This window comes from Falco naumanni, chromosome 7 (genome assembly GCF_017639655.2).
Source record: "Falco naumanni isolate bFalNau1 chromosome 7, bFalNau1.pat, whole genome shotgun sequence".
Classification (NCBI taxonomy): domain Eukaryota; kingdom Metazoa; phylum Chordata; class Aves; order Falconiformes; family Falconidae; genus Falco; species Falco naumanni.
In genome coordinates, this window is record NC_054060.1 from 48,555,609 (window position 1) to 48,578,527 (window position 22,919).

Genomic DNA, 22,919 nt, shown 5'->3' on the forward strand with positions numbered 1-22,919 from the left:
CAAGGGGAACAGCAGGTCCCCAACCATTTCCTCCTGGACTGTGGGGACTTCATTCTGCTGCTCATCCCTGCCTTCCAGCTCAGGGGCTGGGTACCCAGAGGGTAACTGGTCTGACTACTAAAGACTGAAGCAAAGAAAGCATTAAGCACCTCAGCCTTTTCCTTATCCTGTGTGGCAGTATCATCATCATTCCCCGCCCCCCCCCAATAAAGTACAAAGATTTTCCTTGGCCCTCCTTTTGTTTCTAATGTATTTGTAACACCTTTTTTTTTTTTTTTATCTTCTATGGCAGCAGCTAGCCCAAGTTCTAGCTGGGCTTTTGCCTCTCTAATCTTCACCCTGCATAGCCTCGTGACATCCTTAACAGTTCTGCAGAGTTGCCTGCCCCTTCCCCAGAGGTGGTAAACTCTCCTTTTTCCCCGAGTTCCAGCCAATACTCTCTGTTCAGCCAAGCTGGTCTTCTTCCCTGCTGGCTTGTATTTTAGGACATGGGGACAGTCTGTTCCTGCATGTTTAAGACTCCCTCCTCAAGGAATGCCCAGCCTTCCTGCACCCGTGGCCCTTCAAGGCTGCCTCCCAAGGGACTCTGTCAACCACACTCCTAAACAGGCCAGTCTGCCCTCTAGAAGTCCAAGACAGCGGTTCTGCTGACCCCCCTCCTTACTTCCCCGAGAATCAAAAACTATCATTTCATGATCGCTTTGCCCGAGATGTCCTCTGACCACCACATCACGCACCAGTCCTTCCCTGTTTGTAAACAGCAGGTCCAGTGGGGCATCATCCCCAGCTGGCTCACCAACCAGCTGTGTCAGGAAATGTTTATCTTACAGAAAGCAGAGACTATCCTACACTAATAAAAACAAACATCACATATTTTACAGGATATCTATTTTAAAGTTCCCCTCTCTAGTGTCCAAACTACTGCCAGAAAAGAAAACCTGTGATACTCCATCCTGGGAGACTGGAGCCCCTTGCCCCTCTGCAGTCAGGAAAAACTGGAAGGAGAACCTGCAGAATTCCAAATCCTCATCTCTGACGGTACAATTTAAAGTACATTCCTCACAAAAAGAAAGCAAATATAACTACACCCATGATCCACTCCAAAACCATGTATTCCCACTAATATGGAAAACCATCAGAAATAGCTCACTCACGATTTAAAGTAGGGATATAAAGGAGACAGCTGAAACAGCCTTCTCAGCCAAGCTTATAGACAACAGCATCAGACAGAAGTAGCAGACCTTAAAGCACTTTCATCACCAGCAGGAAGAAAAGACCAAGCAGGCCAGGAGAAGCCTCTCCATCTGAAGAAGAGAAAGAAGCGTGTCACACGTGCAGGGCTGAGCCCTCCAATTCCAGCCTGTCTGTGGTTCAACCTTTCTTAGACATGCCGCTGATGCAAAAAGAAATCCACAAAACCATCTGGTATTGTTTGCCCCATTCTTTTTGTAAGCGCCTTCAGTTTTATTTTGGCCCCAGGGCAAAGCATCCATGGAAAAAGAGTGAAAAGGCACATGGACAACTCCCCCATGAAATGCTGGCAAAAGCAGTGAAGTGGAACTGACAGGGGAAACATACCATTTCCTAGCATCCTGCTTACCAAATCGATCAGAAATCAGATCCAGCAATTAAGTGATAATGAATTATTGATGACACTCACTTTGGGGAACTGAGCAATTACCAGCATTTATGAAACTAAAGAAACTGAGGTGGGTAAGTGGTATCTCCGTTTCAAGTAAGGCACAAAGCAAGGCAGACAACAAACAATTTGCCTGATGTCATGTACTGCCAAGAATCGCCCTTATCTCTAGGATGTTATCTTAGTTCTATTTGTACATGATCACACATCACCTGATTCGTATGCCACTCTACCAATGTGTAAAATATTCCCACTGCAGAGAGGCACAGCGAGTGCTCCATGTGCAAAATTCAATAATTTCAGTAACCACAACTTAATACCTTTTGGGGCAGGGGGAGGCTATGTTCAAAGTAAAGGGCAGCAAAATGGGAGGCATGGAAAAATCACTTTAACAGGTGATTTCCAACATATGCTCAGTGGCGGAATTTGCCCCTGAGAAAACAAAGGAGGTCTTCAAGCCCTACTATTTCACAACACTTTAAATCTGTGCATAGTATGTCTTCAAGTCAGCCAACTTTTTGCCTATGCAAATAAATTCAACCAGAAGCTCAGCAGAAAGCCAAGGAATTCAGTCTCAGATTTAAAACACTTGCCAGTCACTCAAGACTGTCAGTAATACCACACGGGCACATTTTCTATCACTAACGCATAAAAGTAATCTAGGAAAGAGAACTCCATTTACTCCTACCATACTTCATGCTGATGCCATTATCTATTTGCCACTACCTATTAAAATCCAGACACAGAAGGACATGAGCACTCACTGCACATTGTGTTATTTATCCTGCCTCTTTTCCATTCTTCATCAAGCTCATGTACGGTCTACATGCACTTAAACACAAGTCTCTTGCACTCCTTGAGCTTTCACACTCAACAACAGTTACCCAAATTGAGGTAAACACAGATTCAGCTTTACAAACTGGAAGCCACAGGTCATCCAACTGGCAATAAACACCATGATGCCATGTTAAACAACACAACCATTTAATGCTAGTGTGCCGACTCCTAGTCTGCAGACCAGATCCTTTTCAGGAAAGGGCAGCTTTCTGGGTGGAATTTGAGAAGACCAGAGACAGGGGTCAGCCCTACCACAGATGTCTTATATGATCATATTACTCTGCTTTCCTTGGCTTCAGTTTTCCTTATCTATTAATGACTACTAACACTCTCCCATCCCATGGGAATCCTGCAAGCATCCATAATTTGCTTCCATGCTGCCCAGATGCTGAGGAGATGGGTACCTAAATATATATATCTTCATATAAAAAAACCTATTTTTAAGCAGCATTACAAAAAATGCAAAGTCTTGATATTAAAAGCCCACAGGTGTATCTTGAATAATTTATTCCTAACTAGTAAACAGGCAAAGTCATACCCAAAAATCTTTGAGCAGGTATGCAGCTAATACCCTGTCCAAGGATTCTGATCAAAGTATAGGTAGGCCCACCCTATAAGAGAAGAAACTTCAATTTCCCAAACTCCTGCCTGCTCAACTACCAACTAGACTCAGTTCACACAGTGACTCTACAGAGAAAATTGATCCCACAGACCTAGAAAATTCAAGCCATTTTAGATACAGGAATTAACTGTCCTCTTATTTACACTCATGGGAGCTCAATAAGAACCCCTTGCATGGTGTCATTTTTTTGTCTCCCTCTTGCACACACACATACCTATCACTTACTTTTGTTTAATGCTGAGGTGTGATTTGTGGGAGGAGAAGAGAACAACCTGGGAAGCTTGTTTAAAAAACAGATTATGAATCTGTGTATTTCAAGGTATCCAAAATCACTTTGCCCTGGAAACACGCAATGACTGGCTCTTGGTACAGCTGTTTACACCTAGGGTTTAATTTTGACAGTTGAGCTCACTCAAACTGTTCTCTAATCAAAACATTTACTACAGTATTTCAGTAATACATTTTTTTCCAAAACAATAGGCCAACACAGTCCTTCCAAAATGAAGTAAACAACACTGGAATATTTACTAAATCTATGCCAAGTTAGTTTTCTTATAGGGATATGCAAAGGAGCTTGGAAGGCTCATGTTTGCAAAGACCCAAATCATCCCACCTTCAAGGGCAAGCCTGGCAAAAGTGGAAAGAGTACCCTGTTTCCCAAAAGTCACTGCCCCTTTGAGATATCCCATATCAGACATATTTCCCATCCAAAACTGAGATAACAAGCAGGTATTTTAGAAACACAAGTCTCTTCAATACAGGCCCAAACAAAGTTACATTGATCGTTTCTTAAGTGGGAAAGCCTGTTCACAAAAGTGGGCTGCCTAATTTTGCAACATTGATGAGCGAACAAATAAACCACCAACACTGCAGGGAAAAGTTAGCTAAATCATGCTTTACAGGCTGAACACGGTTTCCCCATGAGACTACTTACAAGGAGCAGTGGCAGTCAGCAAGCCATCTACTCTGGATTCAACCTCAGTTAGGACAAGAATATCCTGCCAGTGATCAGAACCGCTTTTTGTATTTTCAGATTTCATTTGACTCAGCTAATTGGCCATTAAGCTCCAGTAAGGTGGACATTTATCTACAGATTACCCGAGGAAATTGGAAAGTAAGCAGCCTGAGGCTATCCTGAAGACCGTTAACCAAATAGCAAGGCAGAGCTTCATTTAAACAATTTATCAGAAAACCTATAATAGTCCATTGGCAGATTTTCAAGGATCCCATTAGAAATTTTAAGGATACCCAATTTGATTAGATACCAAAGCCTAACTCATGCAGAAGTCATTAACAAGTAGAGAGTCTTTAACTTTGAAAGCTTGAAAGTTATCAAAGCTGCTACAGGAAGACTGGACATTTTTGCTGTAACTAATACGCACAATTTTGCATAAGAATGCCAAAAGCATTCTATGCTATATTAAAAAAGTAAGACCGAATAAAAGATACAGCTGTTCAAAGCAATGTCATCAAGTACCCGCTACATTTGGGTGGACTCATACTCCTGATGTAAATAAGAGACAAACCCTTTAATATGTTATCTCAAAAGAGAGGAACTCTGATTCAGGAATTCTCCATGAAATGTCTGCTAATATCTCAGTTGTTGAAAAGGACAGGCACTCCCAAAAGAAAAGTGCAGTGCAAGTAAGAAATTACGCTGTAAAATATTTTGTTTCTACATTTTATGAAAAACCTGGGTGGAGGAAAAAAAATGGCTATTATGCTCTTACCTTTAATGGACATATAATTCAAATGTGAAACAAGGTAACAAACTATTCTTGACTCTTTTTTGGAAAAGAAAGATGGCAATGAAAAAGTGTTTCAAAGAATTGTGATACTGTTACCAAACCTTATAGGAAAAAATCCCAAAAGGTGACAACACTCTACCTTAAACTTGCCATTTAGGACCTAACACTCCTCACAGAAGATTTTTAGGGTACAACCGGTACTACCAACTTGTATTGTTTATAAATACTCTTAGGAACTCTACTGTCAATGTCTTTTATCTGCTAATGCTCTAGTCAGATCACTTTAATATTTGGTCAGAAGTACATTCCTGATTTGTTCATCACAAATGGTGGCTCCTTTTTCAGAAGGGTGAAAAAAGAACTGGTTCCTAAAACACATATTGCTTGCAGATCTAGGGGCAAATCCTCCATCTGACTGTGAAAGGACAAACTGTTGTGGTTCATTTTAGAGCTCATAGGCTGAAATATTACAGGGCTTCATTTCTCTCACTTGCTGATACTCAAAGTTGGTACATTCACAAGACTGAAAATGCCTAACGAGTGGAGATAGATGTCACCTTTTAAGAGAGGGCTAACAAACAAAAATTTCTTAGAGAATGTAAAGCGGAATTCCAATAGGACTCGATTTAATAAAGGGAAAGTTTAACATTCAGAACCTTGGTTACATGGTAAAGGGAATGATCTGTTCATTTTAAAGTTCACAATAGGTTTTTTTTCTGTTTGGTTGAGTTGGGGGGGAGTTGTTTGTTGTTGTGGGTTTTTTACAATTCTACTTTTGCTTCCATACAGGCTTATTTCACTCACAATCAGGTATTTGAAATTCAGCCAGCACTTTATTAAAAGATGCTACTAACAACAGCCACATGGATTATTTTTTTTGTTCCTCTCCACCTTCTTTCCACTTTTCAAAAGCTTGTCTTAAAAGAAAAAAAAAAAAAAAAAGCGCCTATTTTTGAGTTTGTATAGACAGCAATCACCACACACTGTTGTTGCTTGTTAGGCAATTCTGAATTATGCCTAATTAGTTTAATGACTTAGTCTTTTAAAACTGATTGAGCAGTAAGTACAGTTCTTCCAGACTCCAGGATTTCACTAATGCAGTTTGCATTCTGCCAGCCTGAACTGATCTTGATGTCAGCATCTGTATTGTGTCTTTCCAGTTACCCAAACAAGCAAAGCTGCAGACTGTCCTACATGATGCCCATTCCTTGATAAGACATGTTTCTTATTGTTGTTCAGATCATGGAAGATTTAGTCCCCCATCCCCAATCAGCATCAGAGCCCCAAACTGTTCTCATAGACAGTCATTCTCCTCAAGACAAAATACATGCAATTCAGGTTCCAGTTAGATTATATACTCACTTCATTAGTGTGCAGTTCCATCCAGCTTTTAAGATTGCATAGTCTTGGCTCTAGTCATAAGAGCAACTTGTGCCATTGACAGGTTAGCTAGCTAGAGGAGTCATCTTGCCTTTGAAGTACACTGACTGCAATGTGTTTCCTTTGGAGATCATTAAGTGCTGACTTTATCAATTTACCTGTTCATGAAGAACTGATGTGCTTTGGCAGGTGAAGCACAGCAGAGCTCCTCTGCTTATTTAATGACACAAGGAACTGCTCTAGCATATTTTATATCTCTCTCTAACAGTGCCCACAATCACAAAGTATTTAGACGTTTATAAATGCACACCTTGCATTGTGTGTCAAGTAAATATTAACTGTAGTTCATAGATGATCCCTGAGAAACTGAGTGATTTGCACAAGATGCACAACTCACTTGTAAACTGTATCAAGAACCCCTAGAGAGACCACCACAGCAGAAGCTCCACATAGCCCCAACCTGGGCCTTCACACACAGCACAGCTAAGCAATGGATAGGGGGAAGGACAGGCAGAAGAGCAACTCCAGCAGCATAATATCATCCTATGCAGCAAAGTTTCCTATATCAGTAATTTCATATTCCATTGAATATAAGATCCAAATCAGGAAGAAAGATGAAGTGGAACATGAAGTACAGGAAAGACACTTAGTGCAGAATAGCAATATGAACTGGGACACTAGACTGCAGCCAAAGAAAAACAGCAGAGTGCTACAGAGCACTTGCAATAACCAGAGGCAACAGAAAACCAACAATTCCCAGCTGCAGGTTTGGCCTACAGAAGCGTACAATCCTAGTATGTAGGTATATGTATAATAAGCATACATGACAGCTTCTTTCCAAGTACAGAGTCAAAGGCATGATGAGGAAATCCATGACTAGAACTATGCAGCAATGGGCACAATTTCAGATGAGGTCAAGAGGCGCAAAGCAGGGGAGGGAAGGGGGAAAGAGTCCTGAGATGCGAGGAGGAGTGAGGTAAGAAATCAGGTACAGAAAGAAGCAAGTGAAGGCTAAGTCATCAGCATGCAGCCTCAGAACGGGAATACAAGCAAAGAAAGTTTGGCGTTGACAAGAAAGCGATTCACAGTCTGAGAAATAATGTCTATTTTTAGCTGCAGAATTTTAGCTAAGCTTATAGGAAGACGAGCAGAAACATTTAATAGCCCTAGACGTAGCTTATTCTTGCAGGAGGAGAACAGCAGCAGAATATCAGTCCCAAGACTGCGTCTGCAGCCTCCAACCTCAAAAACACAAGCTGAAGTGTTACCTGCTGCAGCCATGTATGGGCAATGACTACATTCCCTGTGAGCAGCCACTGACTAGCAGGTTCAGTGCAGTACTGCCCAGCAGGTTACCAGTGACAAACACCCTGGACAAGCAACAGTACTACAAGTTGCCAACTCCTACCCTGCCTTAAAAAAGATGGGAAAAGTGCAACTTGCCAAATACATGGACTTTCATAATTATATCACTTTGTGCACCTGTATCACATTTCACATTTTTCTAAATCTAAAATCCCTCTGAAGAATCTTAATGACTTTACTGTAACAACAACAAAAGATGAGAAAGGAAAAACAGGAACACTTAAGTAAAATTCAACATATCAAGAAAAATATACTTATCTTGCATCCAACCTCTGCCAGCAAGACAGAACATTTCTTCAAGGCAAAGACCTATTTTGAACTGTAGAAAGATACGCTTATTGTTATTTGCAGCATATAGCTCTTGACTGAACTTCAGTCAAGAAAGATGGAAGGAAAGAGAGTTGGGGTCCAAAAAAACCTGATTAAACAGGTAAAATGGAAGTGAGTGCAGTGATGAAATAGATCTTGCCCAAAGTCATACTGCTCATCCTGCAGTAGATCCTGCAGCACTAAGACCCTGAACAGCTTTGTCCAGCAGTCTGCGAGTCTTCAGTTGACACAGATATGGCTGGCAAATGCATTCTGTCTGGAGCTATAAGCATCATCTGATTCATTAACAACTGAAGTTATACATTCGTGCAAAAAATATAAAGGGAAAGGACTCCAAGGAATTTGAGCACAAAGTAGCCAGAACTCACATCTTAATGTTTAAGGGGCCACAACCTACTTGCTGCAGTAACATTACTGCATTTTATCAAAAACAGAGATAAACCCCCACATGAAAATGTTACTTAAAATTTAACTTTTCATCCTACAAACCCAGCTGTTTCAAAGTAGACCAACATAGGCTACCTCACCTGATATAACTGATTTCAATCTAAAATCTTCAATAAAAGAACCCTGAACCAGGAATCTCCCACACATCCTCTAGAAGCTGTCTGGAATAATAATCTAAGCAGATGAAATGTAATATCCCATCACCAGAGACTCATAGCATGGTGTGGCACTTGGGGATTTGCCTTTCATTTAAAAGAAAAAAACAAACAGGATCCCTACTAAAGAGAAAAAAAGAAGAAGAAAAGAAAAGAAAAAGACCGATACAAAATACAGCATTAAAAACTGAAAAAATTGTATTTTGGCCCCATTGAAGCAAAATATTTCATAACACAACATCAGACTTCAACTGTAAGCAACTTACACACTTCCCAACCTTTAATAAATTAAGCCTCACAGGCTACCTGAGAGATACTAAATCTATTTGAAAACTGAAACCCCTCAGCTAAGACACAGTATCAGAACCTCTCCAGATCTGCTATGAGTTCATCAGCCTCTAATCCTAAATGATCCCACATATTGGGTTAAAAGCCCGTTATTATGGAAGAGAGATCATTCTAGCTGAGTTTCATGGCCCCATCACATTACCTCGGTTCCCTGTTCACTCTGACGTCACACATTCTGATATAGCAACTTACACAATTGTTTACTCATACACAAAAAGCAACTTTGCTTGACATGTTTTAATTGTGCTCAAGTTCACAGCTTTCTGGCCCATGGCAGGAAGAAGGCTTAAGGATCACAGGGGAGAAAGTTCTCACCAGCCACTCTCCTGCAAATTGCTTCCCTTTTGATTTTGTTCATCTGGGCCCTTTTGATTACCCACCCACATGATTTTCCCCGTCCTTCAACACATTTCTTACACTAACAGGAAGCACCTATTATTTCTCTCAGACTTTCAAAGAGGACATATTTCTATAAGCTGCAGCTAAATTAGGTATCTCATTGAACAAACTCCTTCGCAATCAAGATCTGGATATCTGTGCAAACAGCCAAGAACAAGCACGAGCAGAGACTAATGGCTCCCATTGAGAAATCTCCTCACTGCCTCAACATTTCCCATATGCAAATTAAAACACAAACACACACCAAAACCAATTAGCATTACACCATCTTCTCCCTTAAAAGGACTTTTCTGTCCTGATAGCCAACACTACATGCAACATAAGGTTGGCTTAAACTGCCTTTTAATCTGACAGTTTTATTAGCCTAAGAAGCTGCATGAAAAAACACTCAAACACATGATCAAGTTACTGCAGTTTAACAAGTTTGTACATGTCATATAAGCAAGTATCTGGATACACACGTGGACCGTGGCAAACAGAAACCTTCATGGATCACGTAAATTAGAATTTTAACTATCAGAGTTACTAATTTAGTTAAATGCTTTCTGCAGGGGTGTTTACCAAGTCTTTTGGTTTGTTTTTCTTAAGCTATTTGTTTAGATTTTCATCTTCATTGGTGCTTTTTTTTTTTTTTAAACATGTACAAGCTCCCCCTCAAAAATTCTTCAGTCATCAGTAAATTTACAATAAACTGATTATACTAAAGGTTGATATACAATTACCTCCAACCATGACCTACTTATATTTCAGGAAAAGGACAGTCTGCCATTTTATGTTTCACTGTAGAGATACCTTGAAACACATCATTAAAACTGGTTTCACTTGAAATATTCCATTCTACTTCTTGGCGTGTCCTGTTACGAGATCTCACCAGAGCAGAAGAGTTTTGCTTTAAGGCTTGAAAAGACAAAAATGCCCAAAATAACTATTGAGGCATAAGATCTTTCTCCCTCATCTTCAAAACTTATCTGCACACAACAAAACTGTTTTCAAGTTCAAACCCTGAAAATCCCCGTTTAAATACTTATCACAGAGTGCCTTCTACCAAAGGTAGGATATCAACAGCTTCAGTCTGCAGCAGGCAGGACAACTGAACAGTGACAGCCTACAAGGCTTCCTACCAATTCATGAAACTCATCATTAGCTTCCACAACAGACAAGATACTGAAATATAGAGCACTGCTATCATCACAGCAGGTCTCACACTACAGATTTTTCAGGCCTCCTCCATTACTGCATTTCTGCTTATACAGATAGAGAGATCAACCACAGGACAGGATATATCACAGAAACTATTCTGGTAAGATTTACCAGTTTGGAAAAATAAAATAAAATTTAACAACACAAACAAATACAAAGAGTCTGTCTCCAGGTGATAAATTAATTTTGTATTAGACTTTCCTACACTACTGCCCTAAAACAGAGAGATGCTTGAACCTTAGCTCATTTCATCATTGCTGCCTATCAAACCACCACCTCCCTTTTAGTCTACCGGACTTACAGCAAAGGGAGCCATTTTATTCCTCACCTGGTTGATAATCAGCATACAAATGGAAGTAGAATGCAGGTTACTGTTGTCACAATTAACATATTATAGTATCATCAGGAAGTTTTTTCATCTAAAGCATAGAGCTAGCTAGTGTCCCAGTCTATCAGGCAACGCAGACTGACTGTAAGCTTACATTTTATTTCACATTTATACAAAAGCTGTATTTTTAGTACTTATTTTATAGTTAACAATCTCTACTTCCTATCACAACATATGACTGCAACATTGCCAGTCGTGCTTTTAGCCTCATGGCCCTTGACAGCTGCAGGCTACTGCTGTGGCAAAGTCATCCCGAGTGGGATGGTATGGCTGGAAGCACCTGGGCCCTGCAACTCCCCACATCTGAGAAGCAACAGGAACCTGCGGAAGTCTAGCCAAGGACACATCCCTTTCCCTCACACTATTCAAATCCCTAAGTTTACACAAAAGCCACGAAATCACCATCTGCTTACTTCAGTCCCCGCATTAAAAATCTCCTTCAAGAGTAAAGCCTGACAACAGCCTCAAACATTCAATAACCAGAAACCAATAGGAGAATAACGTCTCTGGGCACTGCACTGGCTCCTGCGAGAAATCCCAAACATTCTCCCCAGCATGGATGTGGAGTTTTGCACTAAGGTTAATACTTCCCGGCTGCTCTCATCACGACTGCTGGCAGACTTACGCCTTCATCAAACATCCAGTGCTTCACCTGCTCCTCCTATTACTTTGCCAAGTTGGAAGTTTCTTGACTTGCCAAAGCTACTAAGGAAGCCTTGTCCATCTCTAACACACTGACGCGCTACACAAGCCCGCAGCTGGCTTGTGTACTGAGAGAGATACAAACACTGGTTATCGAGCACTAGACCCAGTTTAAGACTTTTCAAGAGGACTACAGCAATGATACAAAATAGACCTACTGTACACACAGGACAAACACAAGTCTCCAAACAGAGAGTGGTTTTCTTGCTTTCTCTACTTACACAGCAGCAGAGTAGAATGGTATTCAGCAGTGCTCTTCCCATGCAGTACATAGAGGTTTTCAGCAAAGAAACTCTACTAAAAGCAATACTTCTCAATGTCAGTACAAATTAAGACCCATGTAAGGAAACACTAGATATTTCCTTATTAGCATGTGGAAGTTTTAAGCTAGCAGACATTACACAATGCAGATTAATGTGGTAACATTACTCTTCAAGCAGTTCCTACCCCGGCTTGATTTGGGGGATGTTCTGTTCTGTTCCAAGTTTTTGAAACACAGTTGCAAATTGCAATGAACACATGTGGCCCTGCATGTTTACCCTGTCTGTGGAATGGGGTCCAATTGCAACAGTAGTAGACCAAAAGACTGGAGGGAACAAGACACAGAAGCCTCCACTTAACTTAATACACAGCAAGTTGTGTATATTGTAAGAGATATAATATTGATATTATACATTTGACATGCATCAGAAGGGTCCGTACACTGAACTGTGACATCTTGCGGACCATACTCAGGAATTCCCGCTGTGCACTGCATTCTGACTCTCCAGCCAGCTGAAGACTGACATTCTTAAGATCTACTTCACAGCTAAAACAGGAACGTTTGTAGTTGTCATAAAAAAAGTGATCTTCCTTTTCCACTCACTTTGTAATCACACTTCTTAAAAGCTGTTTATTTAGCTAAATGTTTGTGACTCCTGCCATCATTTCTCTCCTTAATAGATGATATACAGGTTGAAGAAAAAAAATTACATAAATCTATGTTTAAAACTTATTCAGTAGATTTAGTTTTCTTTGAACAAAAAGAAATTTTGTCTTCAAAACACAGCACAGCAGTAGTCAGCATTACAAAGAGTTAATTTTTCTTCTAGTGACTATTTACATGTTATTGTTTTATTCAGTTATAATGTACTTGCAATTCTCTGAGGTAATACCTTCCTAAACTTACTGTAACTGTGTGTAGCTCAGCTTGTATTACTTAAGTAATACAAACTGTGGAAGAAGATAAACATAGATGTCTGTTTTCTAACAAACTTTCTCCTACATTAACTCAATCCACTAATGTTGTTACAGTCTAAGCCGGTAACTGGAATCCTTGCCGGACCTAACCCACATCCAGGGACTTCTGGGTTAACAATGAGCCAAAGTAAAGCGCTGCGAACTGGGTTAGGCCATGGCACACGTAGGGCAGCAGGAGGGGACGAGAGCTGAGCACAACCTGCTTATACTGGCCAGAGCACGGAGAGATGAAAGAGTCTGGGTGTGCATGTGTGTGCACACACCCCAGAGCCTGATGAGACTTGAAATGAGGCAGGGACTGGAAAAGGAAAGCAAGGAAGTCAGGGAGTCCTGCACAGGGAACAGAGGTTACAGCTCCAGATCAATAGTTTCTTTCTGATCAATTACAAGCTGAAATTAAACCAGCCTGGTGTAAGTTCACACTATATATCATAACAAGGTAGAACCTTTTCCATGCAGATAAAGTCTTTCAGGATCAAAAGCACTATTCGATCTAACTATAATATTAAGAACAAAGATGTAAATAAAAGATCCAGCTTTGCCTTGCAAACCTTCACCAACAGAACTGTTCAGACTGAGACATTACACAGTGTTTACTTTCTGCTAACTGAAGTTGATCACCAGAGTTTCAAAGTTGCCCATCTGTACCCAAAAAAGACTCAAGAGGAAAAGAAATATGTTCAGGAGTTACCAGAACTAAAATTCAAAACAGAGTGAAGGCCAGGCAGAGACAAACTAATTCTCCCTGTGGGAAGCTTGCAAGGGTGCCAAAACATACAGAGGAAGCAACATCTAAAAAACAAATCCCCAAAGACCCCATACTTCATTCTTCAAAAGAAAAACAGAACACATGAGGAAAAAAAAGTTTCAGAGAGCTCTTTGAATCTGCCCCGAAGCATGCCAGAGTTTCTGGTTAAATAACTTCAAGGCAACTGTTGTCCAAGGGTGACAGTTTGCTGTCAAAAAGCTGAAGTACTAACTTCTGTATGAGAAACAGGTCTTCTTGGTTACTGCTCCCGGGGCAGAGGTGGAGCAGGAACATGGGGTGTGAGTGCCTGGGAAATCTCTGTATGTAAAAATCAGTGTCCTGTAGCATGGAACCCTGCGTATTAACCTAAGGGTGATATTGCAAGCACATATACTCAATGCATGGAAACATATTCCTTGCTTTGAATAATCAGGTGCAATTTTGGCAATGTTACTGTAGTAAAATGGAAATTAGTAAGGAAGAAGGTGACACAATCCAGATAAACAAACCTGAGTTTTGCCTAGTTTTCCAAAAAAAGGAACTCCTGAAATAGTTTTGCAGAGACACCCAAACCTACACAAAACTTAATGGATGTCTCAGCTGAAAGGTGCAGTTCTGTTATTTCAAAACACGTCCAAGTCCTGTGACACTTCTCCTTCCTACCCATCTACACCAAACTCGAAACAAACTTGTGTCACGGAAGCTGTGAAACTTATCAGCTCTCCAGGACAACAAACACTCTTCGAAAGAAAGAAATTGAACTTGATAATCTGAGTTGTACCCACTGCGTGTCATCACTTCATCACCGAGGCGTGATTCGGAAACACACAGAGCAGCATGCAGCCGGGCTACTTACACTGTCTGGAAAAGCGCCCGCTAAGATCATGTTGCAGAAATAATTCACACCTGCAGCAAAGCTGCACAAAACATCATCAACTCGCCGACTTTGACAGACACACGCCGACCGCGAGGGGAGAAAGAACTTATATCCAGATGAACACGCATAACAAGTACGAAACCCCCCTTCAGCACCCCAGGTGAAGCCAGCGGGACCCGAGCGCTTCACGTGGGTGCAGGGACCCCGGCGCCGCGCCGGCCACAGCCAGCCCGCGCACCGCCGGAGGGTCGGGCGGCTGCACCCGCGACGGCCTCCGCCCCGGGGAGGCCTCAGAAGGGAGAAGGGGGACCGAGTCGGCCCGGCGCGGGCTATACCGGCAGGCCCGTCGGTTCGGCCCAGGGGCGCCCGCCCTGGGACCTGCCCGCCCGCCCCGGCCCCGCTCCGGGCGCCTCGCGTCACAGCGGCCCCACCACGCTTGGCGGCGGCGCCGGGACCACCCTGAGCACGCCCTGAGGGGAGGGAGGGAGAGGGCGGAGACGCCCCCGTCCGGCCCGGCCCACCCAGCGAGCCGCGGGCAGGCGGTGCCCCGCGCCCGGCCCGCCAGGGGGAGGAGAGAGGAGCCGGGGAGAGGAGCCGGGGAGAGGGCAGGGCAGGGCAGGGCAGGGCAGGGGAGGCCGGCGGCGCCCCCGGCCCGGCCCGCGACCAGCCGCCGGGGGGAGGCAGGGAGGCCCCGGCGCCCTCCTCCGCCGAGCGGAGCACGCCCCCTCGCTCCCGGGCAGCGCCCCGGGACGCCGCCACCGCCCGCACTCACCCGCCGAGCCCAGCAGCAGCCACAGCAGCCACATGGCCCCGGCGCCGGCCGCTCCACAAACTTCGGGGCTGCTCCGGCAGTCCGCCCCCGACGGAGCCTGCGGCCGGGGGCGGCGGGGCGGAGGGAGGGCGGAGGGAGGGCCCGAGGGCGGTGCCGGCCGCCGCCCCGCCCCGCCGGACGGGCGCCCTCACCCGCCGCCGCCGCCGACACCGCCCCAGCCCGCCGGCGGCTCGCCGCAGCCCGCCCGGGCGGGGCCTGGGCCCGGAGCCCTGCCCGCAGCCCTGCCCGCCGGCGGGGGAGTTGGGAAAGCCCGGCCGGGTCCCCCAGCGAACGGAGCGTTGGCGGCAGCCCGCCGCGCAGGGCCATCCCGGTGTCCCGCTCGGGAGCGGGGCCGTGCCCGTGCCCCGGCCTCGTGCGCCGCAGCTGCCCCCGCCCCGCTGGCAGGTGGCACGGCCGCCTCGGCTTCGCCAGTTCTGCTGCCGCTCAGGCACCTGCAGCCGGTGCTGAGGACGGTGAGGAGGTGTCCAGTGGCAGCAGGCGGGAGCCCTTTAGCGACCGCTGGAAGGGTTGGGGTCAGAGCTGCAACCCGCGGGCCTTGGCGAGGTGCAGAAACGCTTGCTGTGCCCCTTCTGCGATACGGGGCAATGTGGTGCTCTCAAAGTGTCTCCCGTGCCATCTTCTGGCGTGTGCTCCTCTCATCATTCCCCAAACGGAGAATGAGACATTTGCATTATAGCCAGTCAATCAAGAGCTAGCATGTGGGACTTCATATCCTTGCAAAGCTCTGAAACCCAGGATTTAGGCATCTTAAATTGCATTTTCAGTCTGGGGGCCCGATCCTGATCCCACCTGGCTTCTGTGGGAAGAGGGGTGGGCCTTGCTTTAAGAACATTGTTTTTCAGGAGTGAAGAAAACCCACATTAGCACATCAGCTGTTCTACTTTTATGGGAAAATTGCTGCGTGTTCATTAAGTGGTACCTTTTGATTGTAAAGTATTCCCTCATGTGTGTATGTCAAGTACATAAGTAGATCTGCATGTGTATAGAATAAAGTTTTAACTCCCTAAAAAGCTTGCAAGCACGTATTTAATAGCTGAAGAGGAAAGCTTAGTGCAGAAGGTATTTTAGCTGAGAATTAAAGCTAGTTTATAACAGTAAAAAGCTGCCAAATGATTTCTAAAACTGCTCAGCTGATCTGGACAAAAATACGGTTTCAAGCAGAATTCTTACAACTCATTTAATATAGTCAGAGGGGCTCGAGATTTATTGGTAAGGTTTTCACACCATTTGGAAGAATCAATTTTATTTTGTATTTAAAATAAGACTTCTATTTGCATATTTTAATTTAGCTTCTGTTAGTTCTTTCATGGTATTTTAATCCCTGATAGCTAATTCCCACGTGGAAGTCATCTTGGGAACTAGTTTCCAGAAGGGGGGCTGAGACGAAGGAGTGGGGTTTGACCCCTGAGGGATGTGGCTGTGGGAATTTCCTCTGCCTGCCAGGACGCCGGTCCCCAGCCGCTGCCCTTTCTGCCTGGGCTCCCAGTGTGACAACCCAGCGTGACCCATCTCGCCACTCAGCCAGCTCCAGCCAACTCACCTCGACTACATGCAGCAATAGGGGTTAAGAGGCGAAGTAAGATGGATGGGTGGCCTCCTTGGCAGTTACCAAAAGAGCAAGATCTTCTAGTCTGCTAAGGGATTAAGCGGGAAGCTCTCAAGCTGTAAAAGCATTTTATTCACCTCAGTTTATTAGTCAGCACAGGATAAAGGGTCCAGTGTGATTCCTCGTTTTACCTTGTGGGTGTCGGGTTATACAATTAAAAGTACATAAAAAGATGCAGGAAGAACAAAGACGGGCAGAGAAACCTCAGTAACCTCATCAGGGAAACCAGAGCATACAACATTGGCTGCTTCTAGGTACATCAGAGAAGACTTGATTAGACCTTCCTACCTGGTGTGAAGTCTGCTAAGATAAGTCAATCAAGAAACTGTCTCCCAGATGACTTGCAAGCTAAAGGTGGTTATTGCCTATGGTATAGGACGCATTTAGAGATGCAATGCAAAAAACATTTTGGGGACATGCAAGACTTACTATAGAATGTTTAGGGCAAAGACTAAAGGAGGGGAAAAGGAAGGTTTGAGGTAGATTGAGGAGGAAAAACCATGGCTAAATAAAGGGAAAAGAGGATCAAAGGGGCTGGCCAGTTGTAGCTGAGCCTTGTGTTTGATCACCACAGCCTATCCCATGTTCTAGTTAAATCCTCTTTCTAGCTATCTTGCATATAGGTGCACTGTCGATTCTGAGTGGGTATGTCTGAACACTAGCAAACTTCAAACTAGATTAGCCAGCAAACAAGAGGTCTGGGTATCTGTAACTGAGTGGCACCACAGACTTCAGGTCAACAGTACATGCTCTGAGTCACCTTACCCTCATATGAGCTGCCTTCATATCATCAGGGTGGAATTCTCATTTTGCACCTGGAAGCAACATGTGATCCCAGCTCTGTTGCAGACTTTGTGTGGCCTTCAGCAAGTCACTCTTGTCTGCCCATGCTTTGGCTCTTGATGAAACTACAGGCCACCTACACCACAAAGATACTGCAAGGATAAAGAAGTAATTTCATGTTGCTCAGAATGTGGTTAGATTCTGAATGGCTACCAGTAATGCAGGGTACCAGCCAATGATCATAACAGACAAGGAATATAGTCTGAAAAAAAAACCATTTTTTTTTCTTGCTTCTGTTAGCTTCATAGTAAATTATGCTGGAGTAGTGAAGAGCTGCGCTTGGCCTGTGATCTTGGCAGGATCTTTGTGCACTATGGCTAAGGGCTGGGAAGGGAAACTTTCTTCAGAGCCAAGCTTGTCAGAGAAGGCTCATTTACATTAGCACAATTGCTACTAGCCAAAGTTTCTGGCGCTTCCTTCGTGACTCTAATAAAAGGTGTGGGATTTTGCTGCCCGATTTTAATTTCCAAATGCAACTTCACCTTCTGCCCTGTCTTGAAATGAAATCAGCAATCTTTTAATTTACAAACATCCCAATCTCCTGACATCAAACAGCATTTATTAAAAAACTGCATGTGATGGCAGTGTCCACATGGCTCACATAGTTGCACTCTTCCACAGGAAGGTTGCAGGTGGCTTCAGGGAAGCTGAAGTAATGGAAGAGAGACAGATGGAATGGAAGTACTAACGGAGGATGGGGATGACCTGCATGAGTACTGCCTTGTGTGGCTGCGAAATTATGTGTCAGAGATACACAGTCATTGTCTCCATCCACATCATAGCTGCATTCTGCCCTGCTTAGAAATTTCTTTGTGGCAAGTCTGTATAGATCAGGTGCTCTTTCAGCAAACCGTGTGTCAAAGTTTGGGTGCCTGATGACAGCAGAAGAATAGGTGTGAGAATATCTGGCTTTGGCATAAAATTCTCTCTCCACCTTACTGTGCTGCTAAGGGGCAGGCAGTTAATCTTTGTAATGCAAACCTGCCACCAGGATTGTGGGGTTTAACCCCTTTTTGGTTACATATTCTTCTGAGATGCCCAGACGAAAAATAACCAATAACATAAAAGGTTTGCTATAAAAAAAAAACAAAAACAGATGCTTATTGAAACTAATCTCTATCAATTATTAACCTAAAGGCTGCTCTTTTTAGGTTATTGTAGATGACAGAGTGTCTTCAGCTCATATTGGCAGACTGTCAGTTCCTACTTGGGGAGGGGGACACAAATTTTTAAGTACCTTGCAGGGCATCTGCATCTCCAAGAGAACCCGACCCCTCTAAAAGATACCAGTGCTCAGCATGTTGTAAGCTGAAGCTCAGATTTTTCATTTCTCATTTCTAACCAGCTTAGTATACAACTCATATTTAATTTCACAATCATTCTTATAAACTAGAAGTTGCTTTTTAGGGAGTTCACACTGCCTAAACAAGGGAAAAGAGAAAACTGTAATAATGTCTCTAGATGCAATCTAAATTTGCTGGCTTCAGTCTGGAAATAGTGCTTTGAAAAAAATTAATTCTAGTCATTTATATGTGTCATGCCCAGTGACAGGACTGATGATGATAAAAAGTCAGGACTGTTTTAATTAAGGATAAAAAATTTTAATAATATATTGCAGTATTTTGTATATGACTGAGCTGCTACTTAGCAAGTCAGGGAGTTTGGAGCTCTGCTTAGCAACAGCTTCTTGATGGATTCAAAATAATAATAATCCAATTTTTAATATATTGCAGCAAAATGATAAATGTAGATCCAAATACATTTATAAATTTGTAATCATCATTAACATCTATCAAGTTAAACAGGTATATTAGCATATCAGCCTATATCCATCTATCCATTAGAATTCATCTCCATTATGGCTTTGCAATGTTTTGATCTTTAGCTCTGCATCAAGCTTGAAGCTCTCCTGACTGTTGCAACATTATTCACTTTAGAAAACAGTCGGAGATCAGTTTTCAAAGGAGTCATAATAGGCATTCAGATTTCCTCATATCACTCGTATGGTTCTCTCATAACATCTTAACATGTAAAGCGTTATTAACTGTATGCATTGATGTGGTCCTCATCACCATGCCAGTCGAAAACATAAGGATCAAATGAAAAGTAAGGAACAGTTCTCAGACCTGGGCAATTACATTGGCAGCTTTCTCAAAAAAGCAAATTGAACTACTATGAAGTTCAAAGAGCGAGTGAGACAAGCCTCCCCCATCCCCTGCATACCATGGGCTCCAGAGCCTCCAGCAACAGGAAGCACCTGGGCAAACCAGTGCACTTTCCTTGAGCTCCAGAAGTGCCAGGCTTGGATTCAGGCATCTGCTCAGCCACGGTGGCCTGCCTCTTGTGCTCCCAGGAGCTCACTGCTCACAGCTGCCTAAGGCACATGAAACATAAACAGTTGATATTGGGACTGGTCTTACAGATTGCAGCTACTCTATGTTCTGTGTGCAAAAAGTGTTTTAATGAGCATCCAGAAGAGGTATCTGGGATGTTCTGCTAGTACAAATTAGGCCAGCTTAAGTGTTAAATCCTCTTCCTCCTCTCCTGCCAGGCTGTGGGCTCAGCATATTAGAAAATGCACAGAACCCGCTTGCTCTACAATAGCTGCTGGCTTTTCTGTCCTAGTGCTATGGAAAGGGAAGGCCCTGAGGCTCTGGCCCATTCATTTTAATTTTTTCTTCACAAAATCTGCAAAAAGCCCCCTGCTGCACAGCTCCCATTTGGCCTGAGCTGCAGCCATAATGGCGTTCTCTCTTTGGGACTCAGCAACTGGAGATGGAAAAGGCTTGCAAGGCAAATTTGTCCATACCCTGAGCAACGTGGGACTGTTCTACATTGCACAGTAAATCTTTACGCACCCTGCCTACGTCCCTCTTACTGACCCACAGTGAGAGGCCCACCACACTGTGCTCCAGAAGACTACACCACACTCTGAGAGCATGTTTAGACTCTTGCCCGCTCTTTCTGGCTCATCACTGCTTGAGTTCCTTCATCTACCTCCTATCTACCCTTCGCTTCTGATTTGGGGACTAGGCAGGAGTGGGGGGCAAAAATCCTTCCCTTTTTTGTGCCACAGGCATAACCTCGGGCTTCACAATTTCAGTTCTGTCGTGCCCTTCCCTAGCACAAACTGCATCAGTGGTGGTGCGTGACTGCCCTGCTGTTAGCGCAATGGGATGCACTTGTTTTTGAGCTCTCCCCTACTGCCTAAGCCATGGTAAGAGGCTGTAATGCCACAGCAGTAGCAGCATGTCCTAGGGCACAGCTTGCCAGTAGGGCAAGGGTCTTAGCTCATCACTCTGCCCACCATGACGGCAACTTGTGAGTATTACCAGGTGATGTCTAAGTTTTCCCTGATAATACAAAAGGTGCAGGATGCCACCTCTCAGTTATATAGCTCAGGTGGCACACAGCTGTTTTTTCCTTCCCTCCATTTTACTCTAAGCTATGTTAAATATCAGCTGGAAAATTTTCAGAACTGTTTTCTCACTCCCAGCCCCACCCCCACCCACCCACCCACAACATATGTGGTTGCCCCAGTCTTTCTAGACAATTCTACAACCCCACATCCCTAGCTCAAGCCGAGAAAATTCCCTGTTCCAGGTCTCTGATACAAAGGACACAGTTCAAAATCAGAAAAGCTGATAGAATGTTTTGATGCCTGTTTTACCTTTTAAGCCTACTCTGTGGAGCGGCAGGAGGCTACACTAGCAGATTCAATTGCAAAATAAAAGCAATTTCAAAAAATTTGCATCCTTTCCATTTTACATATTTATAAATGTACATATAAATTAGGTGGTTCTATAGTTACAGTTCTCTAGCTACAAAGCCAGACAGTTCTTGTTTGCAAGCTCCTCACCCCGCACGCCTCACCCACGCAGGTCACAGTTTTATTATACTTGACCTTCTGAGTACTGGTGTTTTCTGCAGGAACTCATTAGAAATCCATTGCATTTGCAGGGTGTTTTTTTTTAATTCAAAAAGTAATGTTGTTTCTTTGATGTGAGCTTTATTCATTACCTAACCTGTCAATATTTTCAGCTAATGATTTCAAAATAAGTAATCATAGACAGAATGTAGAACAGCAAGATGATTATGTTGTCCCCAGGTCTTCCAATGACCTCCTGGATAATTAGCATATCAATACTTTCCATTAATGTAATGGGCAGTGTGTGAAATTTCCAGGCTGCTTCCAGAATCTAAAGTAGATGAAAACAAGCAGAGAGGATTATTTGGCAGTAAAGTATATAATCAATAAATGAATGCCCAGATCAATACCTGTCCCCTAGCAGGACCACAGCAGTTTAGCTCCAGCTATCCCTTAAAGGGGTTCTAACAAATAAATAACAGTAGTTAAATTGGTATGTTTTGATGATGAAAGTTTGCTGTAATTTGCAGGAAAATGTGATAAAACTCCATTATGTGTGTAAATCCCCAGCTAAAGTAAAATGTTATGCCACCTATGGCATCTATGCCACCTGAAGGTCTGAAAGTTTAACTCATGCTTCTGATTTAACGCCTATTTTAAAAGTAAAGTGCCTCTCTTTTGCTCCAGGCCATGAAAAAAAACACATCGTGAAAGCCTCCTTTTATGTGCATATGTGGGAATTTATTTTTTATATATTTTCACAAAATATTTGGTGCTATCTCACACTGATGCCCTTGTATACAGGGTAGAGGAGATGCAACAAGAAGCAGGCAAGTCATTAAAAATACAAGGTGGGAAGGAATGGAGTGGCCAGGATGCTAAAACCTTCATAGGAAAACAAGACCTAAGCTAAAACTGAATTTTCTGAGTGCCTGATCAGTTCTTTCAGAATTGAACCCTGAGGTTCTTAATCAGACCACAAAATGACTTTGTGATTAGGTAACAGGTGAAGAAAGGAACCCATCTTCTCTTTTCTAAGCCCTCTTGAAGTGCAAAGTAATAAGATGTCATGAGAAGATAATCTACATGGTGTTTGCAGTTCCTAACTGGGAACCCAGCTGGTATTTGAAAAACTGTGAATTAAATAATTTTGTGTTTGCTAACAAGGGTAAATTGAGTAATTGTTTACATTACAATGTTTGTTTGAAATGTTATATTTTTAAATGGTAATCTGGAATTTAGAGTTTGTCCAGAATTCAGTCTTTTCCATGACTAATGTTCCTCAAGATGTACAAGGGTAAAGTCCTCCTAGCAAGCACTTCTAGGGTTCATCTAACTTTTTAAAC

At 43.2% G+C, this 22,919-nt stretch overlaps 1 protein-coding gene across 2 annotated transcripts in view; it reads right to left on the reverse strand.

The window, feature by feature from the left end:
• Positions 1–15,313, reverse strand: part of LDLRAD3 (low density lipoprotein receptor class A domain containing 3) — a 118,497-nt gene extending 103,184 nt beyond the window's left edge. For both annotated transcript variants that reach the window (XM_040601902.1, XM_040601901.1), the window contains exon 1: positions 15,197–15,313. In XM_040601902.1, the coding sequence (XP_040457836.1) occupies positions 15,197–15,230 (34 nt within the window). In that variant the 5' untranslated portion in view covers positions 15,231–15,313. The remainder of the gene's footprint in view (positions 1–15,196) is intronic.
• Between the last annotated feature and the right edge of the window lie 7,606 nt (positions 15,314–22,919).